We start from the raw sequence: 20,709 nt of genomic DNA, 5'->3' as shown, positions 1-20,709 counted from the left end.
CTGGTGTAAATTATTGGTTTAAAGATATACCCTTGTGAATTGTCCAGGTTTTGACTTGCTTTTGCTGTTGTACTCACATCTATCAAACTATAATAATTAATGTTTGAAAACGACATCAACACCACTTACATTGTCATTACTTAGACTGGAAGCTGTTGGTCAGTGAATTTTGTGTCTACATAGGTTTTCTCCGGGTTCTCTGATTTCCCCTACCACTAAAAACACGTACAATAGGCCAGGATGAGTGAGAGTCTGTGGCTACAAGCTGGTGTGGTGTGTTCATTAACATGCACTGTCCCGACCAAATTAAACCAATTAAAAAAAGCAGGGAGAAACATTCAGCAAATTGAGTTTGGACCCGAACCCATGACACACATGTGCACCAGTACTGGGGTCCGAGCCTCCAACCCTTGTCCAAATATCAAAAAATAAGTTGAGTTTAGCAGTATATTTGTTTAGTCCTAATCATTGTTATGCCTGAATTGTCAAACAAAAACAAAAAAACATTACATTTCATATTGTTGGGGGGCTCTGTGGGTTTTTTTTATCTATAAAAAATACTTTTATTATTATGTCTATAAAAATACCTTTCAGCCTTGGCATTAGCAACAAAATGCATTGCCACTGCCAGGTGATTCTCCCCGCCTAACCACATGGTAAGCTCGCATGCAAAATGTGAATTTAACACAATATTTTTGGGAAATATTGGATAAATAAATAAACAACTTCCACTCTTCCCCTCAAAGCCTCCAAAACAAACATAATTTTGTATTCATATAGTGTCGGATGTATGTCCACATTTATCAGATACGACACAGCAATGCTTTAAATATTAATGAGTATTTCATGGCTAACAATCTTTGCATGCTAAAATAAAGCCCCAAGGATAAAAGAAACACAACACGTGCTTCTGCTTCCACTGCAAATACAAATACAACTACAACAACTACTACAACAACTACCTCTGCCACTATATGGCATTGATCAAGGTGGAAAGCGCAGACAGAGGAAGTCTATTAGATTAAACTCATAACCATAAAGCATCAGTGTCAGGATGCTATCGCAGATTGTGATAATGGGAGTAATATTTCCAAACAGATGCTGACTGGACCATGTTACAGCCCACAGGCAACGGAGACGGAGGCTCAGCAGTTTATCATTGTTTTTTACTACTAAGATCAGTCCTGCCAACCACAAGTCACAAAAGATATGGTTATACAAGGACATAAAGAGCTGGGAGGAGTGGGCTTAAACCACAGTCAAAATCAATATTGTGAACTGTGGTGATTCAGTACAGGCTTGTCTCCCGCCCACACGCCTCCTGCACCTCCTCCACCAAAGAAACCCATGAGCTGGATCTGGGCAAAATTTAAACATAACAAAAAAAAGTTGCCAGATTTGAAAAAAGTGACTTAAGTACTGAATAATCTGTATTTGCAGTCAAAGCATTGTTACTCCAATGATAAAACAAAACATCTTTGGTCCAAGATTGCACCATACAGGTGGGGTTCATCTGTGTGGAGCTGGCATGTTCTCCCAGTGTCTAGGTGGGTTTGCTCTGAGCATCCTGGTTTCCCCCATCAATCCAAAATTCATTGCCGCATTTATTAGTGCTATTACTATACATATAATCATAGAATAAATGGTTTAAATTAATAATTCTACACAATTGGAGTTGCTCTTAGGAAAATGTACAACCATTTACTTCTTTTACTTTACTTTCACTGTATAAAATGAATCGCCAAACAAGTTTTCTAGGTATAACAGCTAATCTTGCTGAACGTTTCCCTATAGACAAACCAATTAGCTGATGTTTATCGCATCGCTGGCTAATGTCACTAATTCACCGGTCTCTTTAGCGATAATGAAACAATACCTTTCTCCAAAGCATTTGCCCAACACCAAATTTAAAAAGGTCTATTTCCTATTCAAATGGCTTGGCACACTATTCATCCACAGTTTGGACCAGGACAATTATTCTGGCTGGAAATATACTGACAAATTAACAAACTTGCTATTATAGGCCTGCATTTATACATCTACTACCCTGAGTCTTTACCATAATTGACCGTTGGGACCAATACTGACAATATCAATGAAAGTGACAACAACAAAAGGTGTATAAAAAAACACACCTCTAAATAACACCTGTTTCATTAAGGTAAAAGCCAATATGGAGTCTTACGTCTGAATGATTAGTCCATAAAACGCCCCTTAGTCCAGCCCCTCCCTCTTTCACAGTGATCCGTATTCAGGACATGCATGCTGGGATTGATTGTGGTCATGTGTGTGTGATGTGTGCATGTTGTACTTTGTGGGTGATTGCTGGGGCCTTCAACATGTCTGGAGTCATCAAAAGCACTGACCTTGGGGCGCTCACTGTGGAAGGATACGCAGGATACACCATAGAGTAAAGGAGTGGTTCTCAAGCTGCGGTGCGGGCATGAGCAAGTTTTGTTCAATGGTAAAATTATATTTGGACACAAGCCAACCAGAAACTGAAATTGTGTACAGTATTTGTTTTTAGGAATTGGTCAGCACAATTATTACATCCATTTAGAAGAAAAAATGCTTTCCTCGCACCATCATTCTGGCCACTAGCTAGGAAAAGTAAGTGGAAAAATGGTTGCTAATTTTTGTCCCTGACAGAACCACTCAATGCAAAACCTGCTCTTGGCTCAGGATTTACAAATGCATCTCTTCCATAAACTGTTAACCAGCTGTGTGACAATCCAGAAAAGTCCTAGCTATGGTGGGTAGTTACGACATTGATGATACGTCCAATCCTGGATAAGACTTTGAATGTGACTTTTACCCACATTGAAATCACAAACAGTCACTCTTGTTGTCGCAAACCACATTTTCTTTTTAAGCCATGTGTTTATCTCCTCACTTGAATAAACATGTCCATTGTGTCCACAGCAGCACCTGGGCAGATGGTATGTTTGACTCAGAGCTGAACCAGGATTAAAGGGGGGAGTTACTGTAGCGTATCCTGCCTCACCTCATTGACATTCTCCTGCTCCTCCGCCAGTAAAACCTCTCATTTACATACGGCTCTTTAAGTTTATGGCCCATGCATGTTCACCTATGACTATACATGAGTCTGTCTCTCCCCCCCCCCACCTGCCTGGCTCCTCTAGAACTATAACGGGGATTATGACTTTCGTAAATCAGGTCAAAAGCAGGACTCAATCAAGAATACTTGGTGACTGAGTGGGTAAGCATTCCTGCCTCACAGCGAGGAGGACTCAAGTTAAATCCGAGGATGGGCGGGACCTTTCTTTGGACTTTGCATGTTCTTCCTGTGTCTGAGCGGGGTTCCACAATCAAACAAAAACATGTAAACTAAAACAGGCTATTAAGTTCGGGAAAACCCACTGTTACCATGGAGATCCGCCATCTTTGCAGCTGTTAGCATACATTTTCCATAGACTAACATTAGCTAAAAACAGTTGAGTCACTGCTGGTAAATACATCTAACTCATGGTAGTGTCCAAGTGTTTTAATGTGAACAATAACTCTAGTATTATACATTTTAGGATCTCCATTGGTTTATTATTGCTGCTAATCCCATGATGCTCAGCGGTATGACATCACATTCCCGAACTCAGACGGCCACATGTCATAAATGGGGGCGTGGCCTCACTGAGGGGGAATCTTTTGGGAAACACAACTTTTCACTCTTTTTTGCCATTTTCTGGTGGAATATATATATATTTATTCAGGATCCATATGGATGTTTTTTTTCCACAGCAGAATGTTAAATAGAAGCAAAAAAAAAACGCAATCATAGCTTCACGTTAGCATGTAGCATGATGCTAACGTGAAGCATCATGTTAGCATTCTCCATTAGTAATTTTGGTCTGTTGAACAACCTCGCTCCTCCCCATGTCTTTGTATCTTTATTTAGCAGAAAACTCATTCATAATTCAAATTCATAATTCAGCATGTGTTAAAGTAGTTTTTGAATAAGTGTATATAAAGTGTATATTTTTTTCCTCTTTGTTTTCCCCCTCAACTGCTTTTAAACATGACCATATATGGGCGTTTCCGTCTGCATATTCCTCTTTCTTAATCTTCAATCTGGCTCAAAGGAAAATCCACTACTCCAGACCGGTCGCACCAGCGTCACTGATGACGACTAATCTATGTTTATTTTTACAACTTTATATGCCAGTTACTCTTCCTGCTCACTCCTCTAAACTGGGAAATGTGGGTCTTTGGTGAGAACTGGACTTTACCCAAAATCTGACCATTCTGAGCAACGTTACACAACTCAAAAATCGTCAACAGCACAGCCACCGTAAGCTAATAATAATGATAATATTTTGGCTAGGTAACTAGAAACTATGTGTTAAGAGATTGCTTAGTGTCCACGTATTGGCCAGTTCGAACCGCCCATTGAGCTTATTAACTTTGAACCACACAATCTAATTTATAGAGACGGCCCGATTCGATTGTAGCCCAGAGAGAGCGAGATTAGTCTGACTGTCGGTGGCTCTGTGGAGAGGAAAGAGCGCAGGCAAAGGTTGAATTGGTAATTGACTCCGGCCTCATGCGCATACAGCAGTGGTAAAGAGTAGCAGTGGTAAATCAATAAGCCATATAGCCCGAGTCTGTTAAAAGAAGCTATTTATCAAGTTACTGTTTCGTGCTGGCACTGGCTTCGCTTATTTTTACGCCTGAAAGACTCCCTCAGTCAGAAAACTCCAGGGCCATCTGGATCCTCTCAGCATTCACATAATTCAATAGAAGATGGTAGTCTATTTGAAAGCATCTTACTGGGATAATCAAATGCTGAATGATGATATTGAATGCTTGTTGAAAACTGCAGCGATTTCAAGCAGTTATGGATGTAAGGGTGGGTTGATAATAAAGATTGATAGGGGAACTGATATTTAGACAGATAATAAAAAGCACAACCAGAAAATAGGAGGAAGAATGAAGACAAAACCAAGATTAGATTAGAGTAGAACATCGGAGATAAAGTGCAGTCTCATTACGGACAATTATCAATAGTTTTGTAACTTTTCCCACAGAGCCATTGAATTTCTTTCGTCAGTTGCGCAGAGATCTGACTTTGATGTAACTCATGATATCGATAAGGGAATTAGTGCCAGTCTTGGCCATACTCCACGAATGTGCAGGAAGCCAGGCCTGACAAACATAATTTGGATCAAGAAGTCACTATCGCTCAGTGTTCTTCCCAAGGACACTTTGACGATGTGCATTCAACCTCAAATACACAGTTTTCAATCACTAACAAGACTCAACTCTGAAGTTTGACACAGCCGGAGGACCAAACTTTTGATGTTCTCAATGAGTCTGACACGCACGCTCGGAAAGAGGGTTGTAAGTAAATAGAGTTAATCTTCTCACCTGTTAGATACATTTCCTCTCCTTCCAAGAACATCATCTGACAGCGGGCACACCTGGCACAGCTCGGGTGGTAGTGCTTCCCTCCAGCCTGAAAATGGATTAGGCAACCACAACAAAAAATCAAATACATTCTTGTATCATTATTATTATTATTATTATTATTATTACTATATATCTAATTGTCACAAAAGAAATATTAGCAGCAACATTGGGTTGGCCGACTTATTCTGAGCTGCTGTGTCACTCCAACAGTTACTCAAACCAAATAGAGAAGGGGCAGCCGTGGCCCATCTGGCTTTTAATAACTACGAATACACTCAGTTTAAACAGTTTACGTGAAAAATGTAGCACTTTCTCACTAAAGGCACAGTCTGAGCCATTTTGTAAAGTAAACATTTAAAGTGACAAACCTCCAGCACTCGCCCACTGATGAAGCTGCTGCAGCCGTCACACTTGATCCCAAACTGAGAGTGATAGTCCGCCTCACAGTACGGGATCCCGTCTCTGACAAACAACAGAAACAAACTCTGTAGCTCTGGATAACTTTAATAAATAGAAGATTTTAAATAAGCATTCAATAAATGTAGTGAAAGTGCTTCAAATTATGTTAGTAATGATACTAATTCTCCAAAATACAGTATTTAGACAAGCCCTAACATTAAAACAACTGTGTCTAAAGAGCAGCACCAACCGAGAGGCTAAGAGCTATTGAAGTCACTATGTTGTCTGCACAATGCATATAGAAAACATTAAAAACACCTTTTGTCTCTTGGGCGTACACCACTCTGGGAATTTCTTTATTTCTTTATTTAAGGATCCCCATTAGTCTTTACCAATGCAAAGACTACTCTTCATGGGGGGCCATTTTTACTGTGTACATGTACCGTATATGTGTATTTGAAATCACTCTGTACTGAACTGTTATCATTTTGCATCAAGGGTTTAAGAGGAACATAATTTCAAGTCAATGCATGTGCTCCACAGGTGTAGAATTGATAATAAAGGAAAACAAATTAAACATCAAGCTTTCAATACAACTCTCAGTTATTTGTCCAGCTTTTTAAGTGGCTGCTGTCCTGTTTTACAAACGTGATTGCTTAATTTATTTAAATTCAGAGCATAATGCAACAAACACCTAGAGCATCAAGATTAGACTTCATAATAATATCCTCGTACTTGCAGATGTACTCCGCGGTGAGAACGCAGCCACAAGTCTGACATTTGAAACAGGAGACGTGCCACTGTCTCTCCAGAGCCAACAGAGACTGTCCCTGTTTGATCGCCTCCCCACAACCCGCACAGTCTGAGGAAGAAGAGATTATATTAACAAAGCAGTAATACAGATGGGTGAACATCTTCTGATCTGATCTGTTTCTCTGCCAGAATTGTGTATTGTATTTACTGTTTGTTTTGAAGGGAAGCGCTTTGTGACCCTGGTCTGTGAAAGACGCTATTGTCTTTCACAGACAATATGTTACAAGTAGATTAGTATAGCATAGGAACTAATCAAAGAAAACTGATATGATATGAAGCTTAATCAAGTTGCAAGTTCTCTAGAGCTTTCAAAACTGGCATCTCAAACTTGTAAAATCAGGAGTGCACTGAGTTCACTTTTTTTTTTAACCAAAATGGTTTGAAATTGTCCATGTAATGTTGCAGGAAAGTTCTGAGCACTTTCTAAAACTACAACATTTCCATTAAAGAAAATCTCAAAACATCTGACACTGCATATTGGTGACATCGCATCTTACGTAACATAAAGGCTACACTGACATTTTAAATGCTACATAATTAGCTCCTTTAGAATCTGCTGATGAATCTGCTCTCAAACTCAATGAGGTAGCAAATCTCTAAACAGAAACACCCACCTTTTAAAGTAACATCACACCTATAATTTAAAATCCTCATGTTCCATTCAGGCCTGCTTTGATACATCATTTCTTGTGAAGTGGTTTGTTGTGTTTCTTACAGCTGGGGCCGTGGACCTTGACGGGTTTGTTGGCGCTCAGAGACTGCGAACACTGCTGACAAATGCATTTCTTTCCACAGAAGGTCACTCTGTCTCCAATAGGAAAGGGACTCCTGACATAAACACAAAGACATGCAGGATTACATGTAAATAAACAAACAAGTAACATTTTAGTTATCCATGCTTCAGTGGTTGCAATTAGATAAAGTAGTTTCAATCAGTTTTTCTCTCTGGCACTGAAATGGGGCAAAAAAAAAAAAAAAAAGGCTTGTATTAGCGAGTGAAATAGTTTGGACTGTGTCGTTTCATCAAAAAGTAATGGTCCGTGTGAAGCCTGGTCCAGCTATAATAACGGTCAGCAGTTATAGTGCACCCAATATTTACCTGAGAGAATTGGTAACACTTTACAATGCGGCCCGGTAAGAATGTAGCGGTATGTAGTTATAGTAGATCTACAGTGGTACATCTATGGTACCTTTCATGGTACTTCTTGGTACATATACTGGTTCTTCATAGTTAGTTACAGTGGTGCATCTGTGGTACCTTTCATGGTACCTATAATGTGACTTCACAGCTAGTTACAGTGATAATTAGTGTATTTAATGTGGTAAATATTATGCAACAACAGTGGTAAGTACCCAATGGTACTGGTATTAAGTAAGCTACAGGAATAACTCCAGTACTTGCAGTGGTGAATACTAAGTACTTAAAGTGGTACTTATGTTGATACATTATTTACCAAGTAGGACTAAATGTAACTTTATCTGCAAAAGTCTAAACAAAAGCAATTATGCACCTGATTTAGTTATGATTGTGTATGAATATATCAGCACAAAAAGAAAAGGAATGTGGCCATAGCAATGAATGCAAATATTGCAAATTTATACATATTTCAAAACAGGTTTCTCAAACAATAAAAAACTCAGTATGACATTGCTGGATTTACGTGAAACATTTTCCCGGAATGAACAGGTAATGAAGAGAAATTTAAAGCCATCATCAGCCCAGGACAGAGCCTGTAACTACCACTGAAGTAACCAATAGTTACCTAGTAACTCACAGATAAATATTTAAATTCAGGCCTTCGTCTGCCCGGAGAAGGGTATGCAATTTTAACTGGACAAATGAACATACAACAATTCAAGCCTTCAAGCAAAGCAAAGTTTTGGTGACTAGAATTTGATACTTTTGATACCAAACTTCCAGAAACTCTACTTTAAAAATATTCATTTGGTTCATTGACGTGGTCCTATACTTTGGACTCCTACAATCTCCACAATAGTATTAATGTCATGTTTTTTTTTTTTTTCATAGTTTTATTATTATTATTATTATTATTGTTATTATTATTGTTTATACTGATTCTGATTGTATTGATGGCTGCTAAATTGAGTATTGTACAAAATTCACCATCAATTTGTCTGGGTATTGATTTATTTATTTTTTATTATTATTATTGTTAATATGAAATCCTTTTGCCTACTATTTATATTATCCTGCACATTGGTAACCAGAAATTTAAAATACACAAAATGGATGTACCGTCAAACAAACGGCAAATAATGCAAATTCACATTTCTTGATTAATTCAATTTAACCAAATAGTCTTAAGATGACAGTGACTACATTTGTCTGAGTTAATTGTAAAAGGCCACCTGCAGCTCTCTTTGATGGTATCTGAGGTGAAGTCATTAATCCACTTTACAGAATGTGCAATAAGAGGCTCTATTTGTTTATCGCTAAAAACCTGACACAACATTTTCAGTTATGAGTTAGATTAATTTATGTCGGTGTTGACTGATGTACTTTGTCTACTGTTCTGTGAGCTTATTATTCTATGCGGGATAGGACTGAGAGAAAAAAAAACACAAATACAAATTCATAATAATGACTAAAATTATGACTTTGATTTCCATATCAAAACAAAGCAAAAACAAAAAACAGAAGAAGCAAATGAAAACAACATTCAAGCTCCTGATCACTCAATCAAATAGCCCCAAACAGGTCAAATTCACTGCTCAAGGCCCAGGTTTGCAGCTTTGTGCATTTGCAAAGGTCCCAGAAGATGCAATATCAATACAATTTGTTCCACTTGTCGGTTGACAAATGCACTATGACCACATGTGAGTGATTACCTGCACAGGCTGCAGACAAAGCACTGGGGGTGGTAGGTGCGTCCCAGGGCGGACACCACCTCCCCGCTGATGTACTGCTCACAGCTGTCGCACTGTGTCCCATACAGGCGCTGGTAATCCTCTGTGCAAATGTACTCCCCCGAGTGGTGGAAGAAACCCGACTGGACCAGGTCACACCCACAAACTGCAGAGGAAACAAGACAAACAAACACAAATTTAAGAGCCTATATTTATGTGGAATGTACTTTATTTAAGTGTAATGTGCGTTTTTCCTCATATCATGCAGCCCCAGAACACCAGCAAATAAAACACATACATGATTTACCACCAGAGATAAGGGAATAAGGTGCTGTGAAGAGGAAAAGTTTGACAGCTGACCAGGGACTTACTGAGCCCACCATCATCTATAAAGAGAAAAACAGTGACATAATCCAGTAAATTCCAGTTTCACCGTCTGCTCTGAGGTGAAGCTGTGAATGGGAGAGAGGGTCTGGGGGGCTTAAAGAGGTGGGCCTGTCCCTCTGACCGACATAATCTGAGTCAGGATTACAAGACACTGAAAATCTACTGTAATCTCCTAATTCAAACAATATGGAGGGGCTGCATGTGTGGAGTAACCTGTCCACCTCTTGCTTGACCATAGATTGAATGCAACATGAAGACACTGCGACACAATTGAATATGCATTAACCAATCATTTCACTTTTGTAGGTGATGAAACCATTTACCAGTGAATCCTGAGGCTTAAATGTGCTTTTCATAGCTTTGGTGCTGAAATTTCAACCAAACTACACCTGTGTATTCATGTCCGTCTTCATTACTGCAGCAGAACCCAGTGTCTCCCAGTGAATTGAATGTCTGTCCCTAATTAAGCTAATGGCCTTAAGTCCAGTAAAGTGAATGAGCTGATCCAGACCATTGTGTTAAGTGGCTCAGAGACAGAGGGCCATAGACACGCACTGGAGACGACGTATGGTACTTCCAGGCATCTCTGTCTGGGGAAATATCTATGATGGACACATAAACAATGTGGAGACTATTCATACAGGATAGTAGAAGCGCATGTACAATAATGCATAATGCCAAACGGACTATAATAAATGATCTGCCTGGACTTCCTCCTGTGCTTCATTACTCTTTACATTTTTTTTGCAACTGTGTTTGAAAAGAGCTGCTGACTTTCTGATGCTAAAGCATTTGGATAAAAACTCTAAGCCTGTCCTACAGTGCCCTTGTCTCCAAATTTTGCACTGGGGTAAACTGTGTGCACCACAGATTTGTCAATATTGAAAAAGTGCAGTGAATTGCCGATGTAACTTGTTATAGCTCTATCACTGCACTCACTGTACCGTAGCATTCTCCTCAGTCTCCAGAGCGCTTATCTCAAGCAAACAGAGCAGCGGACATTTGGAGCCTATAGCCGGAGGACTGAGGGCTTTATTTCACAGATTTACAATGTAATTATGCAGAAAATGTCATCTTTGTGAAGGCTTTGAATGTCAATGCGTTTGCATATGTTTCATCATGTCACTTGGCATTTAGACCACGGTTCTCGTTGAGCTACTTGAACAGGAGAGAGTCCATTTAACCCTTTGTACTTTCATGTGGCACCTTTGACCTCTCCAGGAAATCCCCACTTGTTGGTCCGAATTCAAGCTTTTGTAAATTTAGGAAAATAATGTGCTGATGCAGGAGAGAGATAGTTCCCATGTACAGAGACATCCATATATACACATCCATATATATATTTATATATAGCCTATTGTATGTTTGTTTTTCACTGAGATTTAGAATCTCTTTTTGACAGGAGTTCTGAACTGAGGGAAAAGTATACAGACACTGGTAGACCACGCTGACTCCACACAGAAATGTCCCATCCCAGGAACTAAACCCGGGACCTCCTTACTGGTAGGCACGAGTTTGAACTTTAGGATTTTGCAGTCTGCCATACAAGTATAAGTATATAAACCATTATTCACTGGATGAATAACGAGAGTATTTTTAGGTGCTTTCAGTTGTTGCTTTCATGTACTGTCTCAAAGAGCTTATGTACTCATTGATGATATTTTGCCAATAAATAAAGTTATCCTTGTGTCAAGAGTCAAAAGATTTTCTGTCCACGGTCAACCATTCATCCTCTGAAGGTCCACAGAGAAACTTCTGACCTCTGACCCTGTCACTGATTCCCATGACAAGATGGAGACATTCCAAAACTGCAGCAGTCCTGTTCTGTAGCCTTCGATTAAAACTGTGAGAGCACTTAATGATGATTCTAATTTCATTTGTTTTTGTGGCTTATTAAAAATGTAAATGCCTCGGTCCAGAACATACTTGATGCAATTCTATTTTAAGCAGGACTAAGTAACGTGTCAATCCTTTTCGTAGTCCCTCTGGGGGTAATACAAGTGTTAATGGGATGATTGGGGGGTCTATCATCTCCCCCTGGTGTCTCTGGTCAGAAAACCACACTTGCAACTTCACTGCCTCTGGGTCAGAGCCACCAATGCACACTAATGGAATCACGAAGAAGAAGCTAGCAGGCTAACGGGCAAAGCTAACTGCGGGCTAGCGCCACTTTAACAGTATTTACTGCCAACTTTGAATGAAAAAAAATATCTCTATTGTGTAATTGGATGTACAATATCACTCTCTCCCGTTGTCTTTTCTGTCAGTGTAGGATTTACTCTGACTGACAATTAAGGAGTAAAAAAAGGTCTGAGGAGAGGTGAGCCACTCACAGCAAACACACTTTATTTATTGGGTGAAAAGTTGCGCGGCATGGCTTAAAGAATTTGCTCATTTTATCAAGTTTTTCCTAGTTTACCATACTGGACCAATGGACCACGAGAAAGTCAGACATCTATAAAACTTTCTCCCTATATCACGATAGTCCCAACAGAAGCAGTAAAACCAACTGATTATTCTTACGCTTCATACTCATCAAAGCCCATCTGAACTATGCGGATCCACTACTGTAGTTGAAGTGGCATGGACAAAAAGAGAGGAAATGTTCTCTCTCTGTGGCCTGTCTATTTAAGCAAGTCTCTTCTATCTTGAGAGTCATTTGGAAAGAGACCAGTTTGGACAGGGAAAAGAGTTAACAAGCCGCAGCTGTCTGAGAAGAGACTGGAGCTGCTGTGTTAAAGTCTGTGAGCTCAAAGAGTCAGTAATGTCCCTCGGAGAGAAGTGTCAGCTGCATGTCCAGACTCCTTTCAAATGAAGTCTATTCAAAAGAACTATGGCACTGTCTTCACTGTCATCTCATGAAAGGAAAAAGAAAGATGTCATATTATTACTGTGAGCTAAGAACTACTGCTGCCTCTCTGGTCACACGTTTGAAAATAGGAGTCAATAATAATTCTTTGAGAGAAAATACTTGTAAATAGAGCATTCGGGCCTTTTAATCTTTCATGGTACATGTTAATACATTTTATAAAAGACTTTACTAATACAAATCTTTAATTTATGATCTTGATCTATGCTGGAAAAGTTTCTCAGGTCTCAGCAGCCATCAAAACATAGTTCTAAAAGATTAAACAGTTACAAAAATATTCTGGCTTCAGTAGTGCCATAACTTTTTTTACTACCTTTTAATGATACCCAGCCATACTAGTCATTGGGGAAAACCATTCTTCATTATTCTGAATAAGTGAACAACTACTACTGACACACAGTAGCGTTCAGACTGTTTTAAACACTAACGTATGATGAGTTTACAGAGTGGGGAGATGTAGAAGGAGGCAGCAGGTGAAACTGAAGGCTGCAGGCAGATAACACTGTCACTGCTCTACGGGAGACTGGACACCGAAATTAAACCTCGCCCCACTTTCAAGGATGGCATTTAACTCGAGGCAAAACAATCATGGTGTGAGCATCCTCCGAAAACAATCCTTCCTGAATCCAAAGACACTTCAGTCTCACGAGGTGGTTCTTCCTGGCTGCTTTTGTTAATGGTGTGGAAATCTCAATTTGCTGGCAAAAAACCCATACAGTTCATGGTTCTTTTAGGTGCACAGCAACATAAAGTAAAACTTAAGATCATCTGACTTTGGTCTGAACCTTTTTACACTTGACACTGGTCAATTCATTTAAACTGATTGTAAATTACATTAAGTCAAGTTCCTTTAGTTACTATTTACAATTTTAATGAATAAATTGACTTGCCTAAATACTTTTCCTTAATTTCGTTACGGATTGTTCCTGAGTAGGGAGATTTAAAGACCAATTTATGTAAGAAAAAAGTACAAGAAACGTATTAGTCACCAAGGCCATTCTGCCTCTTCTCTATGTTTCAAAGATATAAAGTGTTGAAGTCCACTGCACTTCAAATGCTCCAGACGAATGTAGGATTCCTCTTTATGTCTTCATTTTGTGCCAAATCTGTTTTTATCCAAAAGTTAACGTTCGACTGCAGTTCATTAATGCTGCAATACTATTGAATACTTCCCATTAGCATCTGTTGGCTGTGATTTATGGCCTCTAACTTTTCACTGCTCGAGGTGATGGACAAACACACAAACAGAAACTCACTGGCACATAACGATTCTCTGTCTAGAGCCTGCAGCAGGAGAACAGGGTCAAGGGTGCAGGAATAACAGATGTGTTTAAAACAAAGGATGCAAATGAAAACGGGTGAAGACGGTGCAGTTTTTTTGTGTTTTTATTTTGATTTACTTTTAGCTTCATATGATATATCCATGCGTGCTGAAGAAGAAAATGACTCCTCGTCTTTGGGTGATTTATTTCTGTAAAAGATTCCCTTCCCCTTGTCTCAACTAATATTTTTCCTCCTTTCACGTATCAGATTTTACGCCTTTGAATTGCTCAGTTTTGAGATTTCCAACTTTAACATTTTAGCTTTCTGTAAATCTTACCGCGAATGTTATTCAAATGCGGCAGAAAGTGAAAGACGATGGAGGTTCAGCGAGAGTGCTTTTGGTGCTGCAGACTTTGTCCTTGAAGTAAGTGTGAAGCAGGAGCAGGCGAACCGTGACTGAGCTGAGCCGATGAAACATTGGATCTGTGTGGCGCTCGGGATAAGCCTTTGTTATAACACACAGATTACATACAGTCAAGTGGGTCAGCGTCTACAATAGGACAGGTATTGAGACACCTGGAGTTTGTAGTGTGTAGGGGATTGTGATTATTTCAGCGATATTTCCTTCAATTATTTAAACTTGCAGCACGTTTATCAGTCTGGATGGACTGAAACTGAAACTTGGTGTTGAACATTCTCGACAATGCATTTATTATACATCATTCTAGCCTTTTGCTATTTTGAGTAACTAGATGTTCCTGGCGTGGACGCACTGCAGAAGCTATAGGCACTTTTGGTTTCAGGGCATGGAGCGAACTTGCACTCTTTTACTTTCACCAACCTGGAAAACTGTTCTCAAAAAGGCTTACACGGGAAGTCAATTCGGGACAGAGCGGATTAAATAATGACCAGGACTGTAGTTCATAATGAAATATATTAGGGCCACGGCGAGATCAGAGGTTTACTTGAAAAGGGGAAGGAGACGGTGGGAGCCTGGGGGGAGATTAGAGCAGCACGGAGCTAAAGCCATCAGACTGAGGGAGGGAGGAGGAAGAGACAGGGCGTCCCGACGGAGGTATCAATGAACCGATCGATCTGTCCGTCAAGCCTGTCCTGACACCCGTCTACCCCCCTCCGCAGCATCAGTGGGCTCCGGGTATGTCCTCACTGGTCAATTTACATGGGGCACAAGCACAACGAGAGGGAGGGATCAGATGATGGAGAGAGAGGAGGATGAAGAGCAGACAAGTTATAGAGGCTGAGGCGAGCGGACAGTTATGAATATACAAGACACGAGCGAGGGAAGGGGTGACAATAGGGGATAGTACACTTTTGATGGACATAGCAATTAGGGCTGGGTACCGATAAACAATACAAAAAAAAATGATTAGGGAGTGCAGGTATCAAAAAAATATAAGTATCAAAAGTAAATATCAAAGGAAATATTAAATCTTTACATTCAAGGGGTAATTTGGGGAAATAACATGAGAAAAAATACAAAAAATTTCAAAAAACAACACAAGGGGGAGTTTCTTGTTTCACCTCGAACAAATTATACAAAGTCAAAAGAAACTAAATGGAAGGAAAAGGAATACATTAAAATTAGTAATCTGTTTTAAGGTTCTATATGACAAATATGTTTGTATAGGGATCGAAAAAAGTATTGTTCAGGTATCAGTATCAACACCAAGTATCATTAAAGTACTGGTATAAACATTTACATTTTATATAAACATTTTGTAAACAGTATACCCAGCCCTAGTAGCAATAGCACTGGGCTTAACAAAAACGTTAATTGCTTGTTTCCTGGGATCAGCAGGCTCTACAGATTGATAACCAACACAATAAGGCTCCGCTGAAAGCTAAATCACCAGTAAACAGGACAGCTCCACTGTTAACCAAAGCGAGTCCTGTACACTGTAACAGCTGGAGTCAGAGAGAGGAGGAGGAGGACGATAATGGTTCGGAGGAAACAGCTGCAGCAGTTGTGTTCTAGCAAGAGCTGACAGTTTGATTTTTGGCCACTTCATCAAGTCCTGTCCTCAGTCCATTAGCCCAAAGTCGTTTTCGCCGCAAGATCAATTAAGGCTAATAATAAGACATTAATTTCAGACTGACAGTGATAAATATTGGCCGTGTCCTCTTCAGAAGTGCACCAAGTGACCACAGTCAAAAGTCTATTTACAGCTAAGCAGAATTTATAGTCGGAGCATGAATAGATGGGGTATTTGTCAGTGCATTGGACCATTACTTACAACTTATACATGTCCAGGTAAATGGTCAGTCCAAGCCAAGCAATCTCATACACACATGTCCTGTGTAGCCTGTTTGCAGATGAAGAGAGCCGCTCAGAGACAGGGGGAAATGCGCTGACGGCACTGAGGCTCTGCTGACTCCAGCCCTGAGCCAGTGCTTCAGCTGCTGCTCACACTGAAGCAGGCACACATGAACTTAAAATACATGAGGTACTGAGCATGAAAACTCGAACCTATGTGACAAATGACTAAAGATGAAGACACTGCACATTCATCATGGTTCTGGGTTTTTTAAATGGGACATATTATGAGTAATGTTTACTTTGCCTGTTTCTTCTTCTGCTGATGATGACGCCCAATAATCTGTATTGATGTTAAAGCAATACTAAGTAACTTGTTTATCTTAATAAATCCTTTTCGTACTCCCTTTGGGGGTAATAATAAAGTGTTAATGGGATGATTGGGGGTACTTTCATCTCCCCCTGGTGTCTCTGGCCAGAAAACCACAATTGCAACATCTCTGCTCCGACCCGGAGGCACCAATACACACTAATGAAATCACAAAGAAGAAGCTAACAGGCTAACGGGCAAAGCTAACTGCGGGCTGGCTCCACTTAAACAGTATTTACAGCCAAGTTTGAGTTTCTCCTTCTTTCTTCCTTCCTTTGTCTTTTCTGTCAGTGTAGTATTTACTCTCACGGACAATTAAAGAGTAAAAAGACATAACAGGCTACGACACCTGCAGTGGCGCTCATGGCCTCTAGGGGCATGAGTTACTTAGTGCTGCTTTAAAGCGATCAGACACAAAGTCCTCCCTAGCACAGTAGGTTTGAGTCCTGACAGTTTGCTGAATATCTTTCCCCTCTCTTCAATTAATAGAAAAATGAAGCATGTTGTCTTGAAAAACTTAACTAAACTATGAAACTACAATGTATGATTTTGACCAGATGAGATTGATTGTTTCCTGGAGGCTTTGTCCTCAGACTGATGCTCTCACTGTCTCTATTGTGAGTCTGAGAGCTGCAATTATTTAATATTTAATCCTGCAAAAGGATGTGGGAGGCCTCATGTATTATCCTAGGTGTTAAAAAAACAGAATGAAACTTGCGTGGGATTGTGATAAAACTGGATACGCTGCGCCTTTTTGTGGCCCCCTTGGTGATTGCGTGGGTGTACAGCAGGTGTTGTTTATACCTTGGCAGGTGAAGCAGTGGACATGAAAGTGCGAGGATTTGACCCGGACCACTTCTCCTCGGCAAACCTCGCCACAGCGGGCGCACACAATCGGGGAGCAGCCTCTGCTCGAGACGGGGGACTCGCTGGCGTTTTTGTTGCCTTTATAAAGGCCCGACTGGAACTGAACTGGAACAGAGAGAATACGAAAAAAATGTCAAAATGTGTGAGTTACTTTGAAAAAGCTGATGAAAGAAGAGGCAAATACAAGAGGACGGCCACAGGATAAAAAAAATCAGAGTCGCTTTACAGAAGCATGTGACAGATTGAAGCTTTGATCTGGAAACGCAGGAAGTGGCAAAACATGATGTAGTTTCTATAAGTCAATCAAAATGCTTTTTATAACAAGTTGACCATTTTACATAGTCACATGACCAGGGGGACAAAATGAGAGTCAATGAGATCAATCAAATCCATAAACAACTAGTGCTTTTCCTGAGCAGAAATTGCCAAAGCATTTTTAGGGTATATACACACATGGGCCTGTGCTTATTTTATACAATTTCTCCATATTCAATACACTTCCTTCCTTCCTTCCTTCCTTCCTTCCTTCCTTTCTTCCTTCCTTCCATCCATCCTTCCTTTCTTCTTCCTTCCTTCTTATCATCCTTCCTTCCTTCGTTCCTGCCTTCCTTCCTTCCTTCATTCCTCCTTCCTTCTAACTTAGAATCTAAGTAACCAACTTATTTTCAAGTACACGCGTCTTCACAGAGCCCTGGTATTTCCATAAGATATCCAATGCTGTTGTTTCTGTCCCATTAGAGGTAAAGATGTTGCGTTGTTGTTGTTGTGAATCCAAAGTAAATGATAAAGAAAATGCTGGAACTACAGATAACATTTCTATCTTTCAGTAATAATATGCACAAACAATCTGAAGATGACAAAACGTTACAATAATGAGGGAAGGAGATTATGAAAAAAGGCCATAGGAAGGAATAGATTTAGGATTACACCTCTGTCAGGTGTTCAAATCCCTTCACTCTCACATCCGACATTGAAAAATCTTACAAAATCCATTCGTGTTTGTCCCTATTTTACCATATTGTGGTTGTAGAAACATTCAAATATCGGAAATACCTTTTTTGATATTTCATTTTCAACTCGTTAGACATTAATTATGATTTTGGTCATTTTCTTCTGGCGAGATGAGTACTCACTTTTAATTTCATTCTTAGTTTGACCTCTTTAAATTTGTATGTCGGAAAACTGGAACAAAAATACCCATTACAATTATTTAGAAATGGTAATATGTAATTAATATAGATAGATGTTACAAAACACATTCCCAAATCCAATGCATGATCATATCCCCAAACTCCACCCTTCCTCCTCCAAAAGACACATCATGAGTAGCTACAGTAATCCATTCATCTCAATTTGTTTACAGTAACTACCCTCTGTGTTGCGCAACTGCCTATATCCACACACAGGTTTACCCAGTGACAACAACCCAGAGAGGGAGAGGGAGAGAGCTGGAGTGTAGTGGATCTAAAAATGTTTTCAGAAAATGGAAAAAAAGAAGACTAAAACTGGGCCAGAGTTGTCTCTAAATAATAACAGAGAGACGGCAGTGGAGGAGCTGGCAGAGCTACAGCAGCAGATGGGAGAGCAGAGGAACAGGGACTAAAGCCACCTGTGTGAAAGACACAGGGAAGAGAAGGAGAGAGAGGAGAGACATGGGGAATGTAGGGAATATTTTTTAACAATTCATGATTTCACGCTTGTGTCTGACACATGCAGGTTGTACATCACCAAAAACTGCTGCGGTGTCCTAACATCGAGCATATTGTTTATTCATGTCATCCAGCCACAACACACCTGAAGTCTGTTTAGACTCTATAACTGTCCCATGTCTCAGAAAGTTTGTGGTCTGACCAGATCAATACCCCATTTAATAAAAATAAAAAAATTCAGTTAAATTTAATGTGCTTTTACCCCCCCCCCCTGATTTAATAATTCAATGGAATGGGGGGAAATAGCGGGTGAGAGGAAATGAGGGGGCCCATCTTGCCCTGGGCTCCCAGTTGGCTTGAGTTGGCCCTGCTCACATGTAACAAACAACAGAGGAGCGTTATCAAAATATATTAAATATGTTTGAATGATGTACAGATAGCTGTAGATTTTAGGCCCAATATTGCGATCAAATTTGTTATGCACAAAATGTTCACAAGCTCATCACAAAGTGTCCCACAGGAGTCACAGTACGACCCCTCAGTGGTCATAATACAACTGATCTGAAATAGTATAAACGCTTGACTTCACATCATACAGTTTCAACAACAACATTTACAGATCATTTTCAGGGTGAGGCCGACTTGGATTAAACTTGCTATTGACATTGTTGCGCAGTGGCCTTTTCAGAATGACCCCTATGACATTTTAAGGTTGTCCCGAGAGAGGAGGAACCAAACATGGAAGGCACAACCCCGTCAGAGTGCATCAGGCAATAACATTATAACCACTGAGGCTTCAAGGACAGAGGAGGTGCAGAGATTTGATGCTATCAAATATTTATGGTGACCTGTGGCCTTGCAGATAAACAGCCTGAATAAAAACATTGAGTGCTTGTGATAGGATGAACAGTTATATAGGTCCCTCCTCTGCGCGGGACACTTACCTCGAGCCACTGAGCAAAACCTGACCCCATGAGGTGACGTTTTTATTGGTTTAGATGAGGCAAGTAAATGTGTAAGTATGTAGGGTAGCAACTAGTGATTATTTGGTAGTAAGTGATATATAATCTTTAAGTAATATATAAAGATATAATATAAAGTTAAAGTGGACCTTCAAAACATTCTTGACGTACCTTATAATTGATGTTTTGTTTTTTTTCTAGTTCAGAAAAACACAGTAAGGAATGAGAAACCGGGCTAGTCAGGGTTTAACAATTTCTTAAAGCACAGCAGTGGGAAATAGACGTAATATAACGGTAAAAACAAACGTTCACTTTCTGCTACTGGCAAGCTGGCAAAGCGATGCCACTGTAATGAACACACTGAGAGCACAGAACAGCTCAGAGTGGGTCCAGTGATGAATTATGGGCACTAAAAGAGTGGAAAACAGAATCAGAGTGCTTCCCAAGTAGAAGAAGAAACTACAAAAGTGAAGGTTTGAACTTTGTGTTTCTCCATCTGGTGATACTCTTCAGACCTTTGCTTGAGTTGAATTTTAACTTGTCTTTTCTAGAAGTACTTTCAG

General features: G+C 39.8%; 2 protein-coding genes across 3 annotated transcripts in view; one reads left to right on the top strand and one right to left on the bottom strand.

Moving 5' to 3' along the window:
- The window catches only part of LOC306969956 (beta-2 adrenergic receptor-like), a 77,402-nt gene that overhangs the window by 11,092 nt on the left and 45,601 nt on the right, over positions 1-20,709 (top strand). The gene's annotated exons all lie outside the window — the stretch shown is intronic.
- LOC306969953 (actin-binding LIM protein 3-like) overlaps positions 1-20,709 on the bottom strand; it is a 37,200-nt gene that overhangs the window by 15,395 nt on the left and 1,096 nt on the right. For both annotated transcript variants that reach the window (XM_079565748.1, XM_079565749.1), the window contains exons 2-7: positions 17,473-17,640; positions 9,487-9,670; positions 7,352-7,464; positions 6,559-6,685; positions 5,793-5,886; positions 5,383-5,470 (exon numbers count right to left, since the gene is read on the bottom strand). In XM_079565748.1, coding sequence (XP_079421874.1) covers positions 5,383-5,470; positions 5,793-5,886; positions 6,559-6,685; positions 7,352-7,464; positions 9,487-9,670; positions 17,473-17,640 — 774 coding nt within the window. The remainder of the gene's footprint in view (positions 1-5,382; positions 5,471-5,792; positions 5,887-6,558; positions 6,686-7,351; positions 7,465-9,486; positions 9,671-17,472; positions 17,641-20,709) is intronic.

Source organism: Gobius niger, assembly GCF_951799975.1.
Source record: "Gobius niger genome assembly, chromosome: 11".
Lineage (NCBI taxonomy): Eukaryota > Metazoa > Chordata > Actinopteri > Gobiiformes > Gobiidae > Gobius > Gobius niger.
Note: the sequence above shows the minus strand (reverse complement) of the source record. Positions and strands in the feature narration are given on the sequence as shown.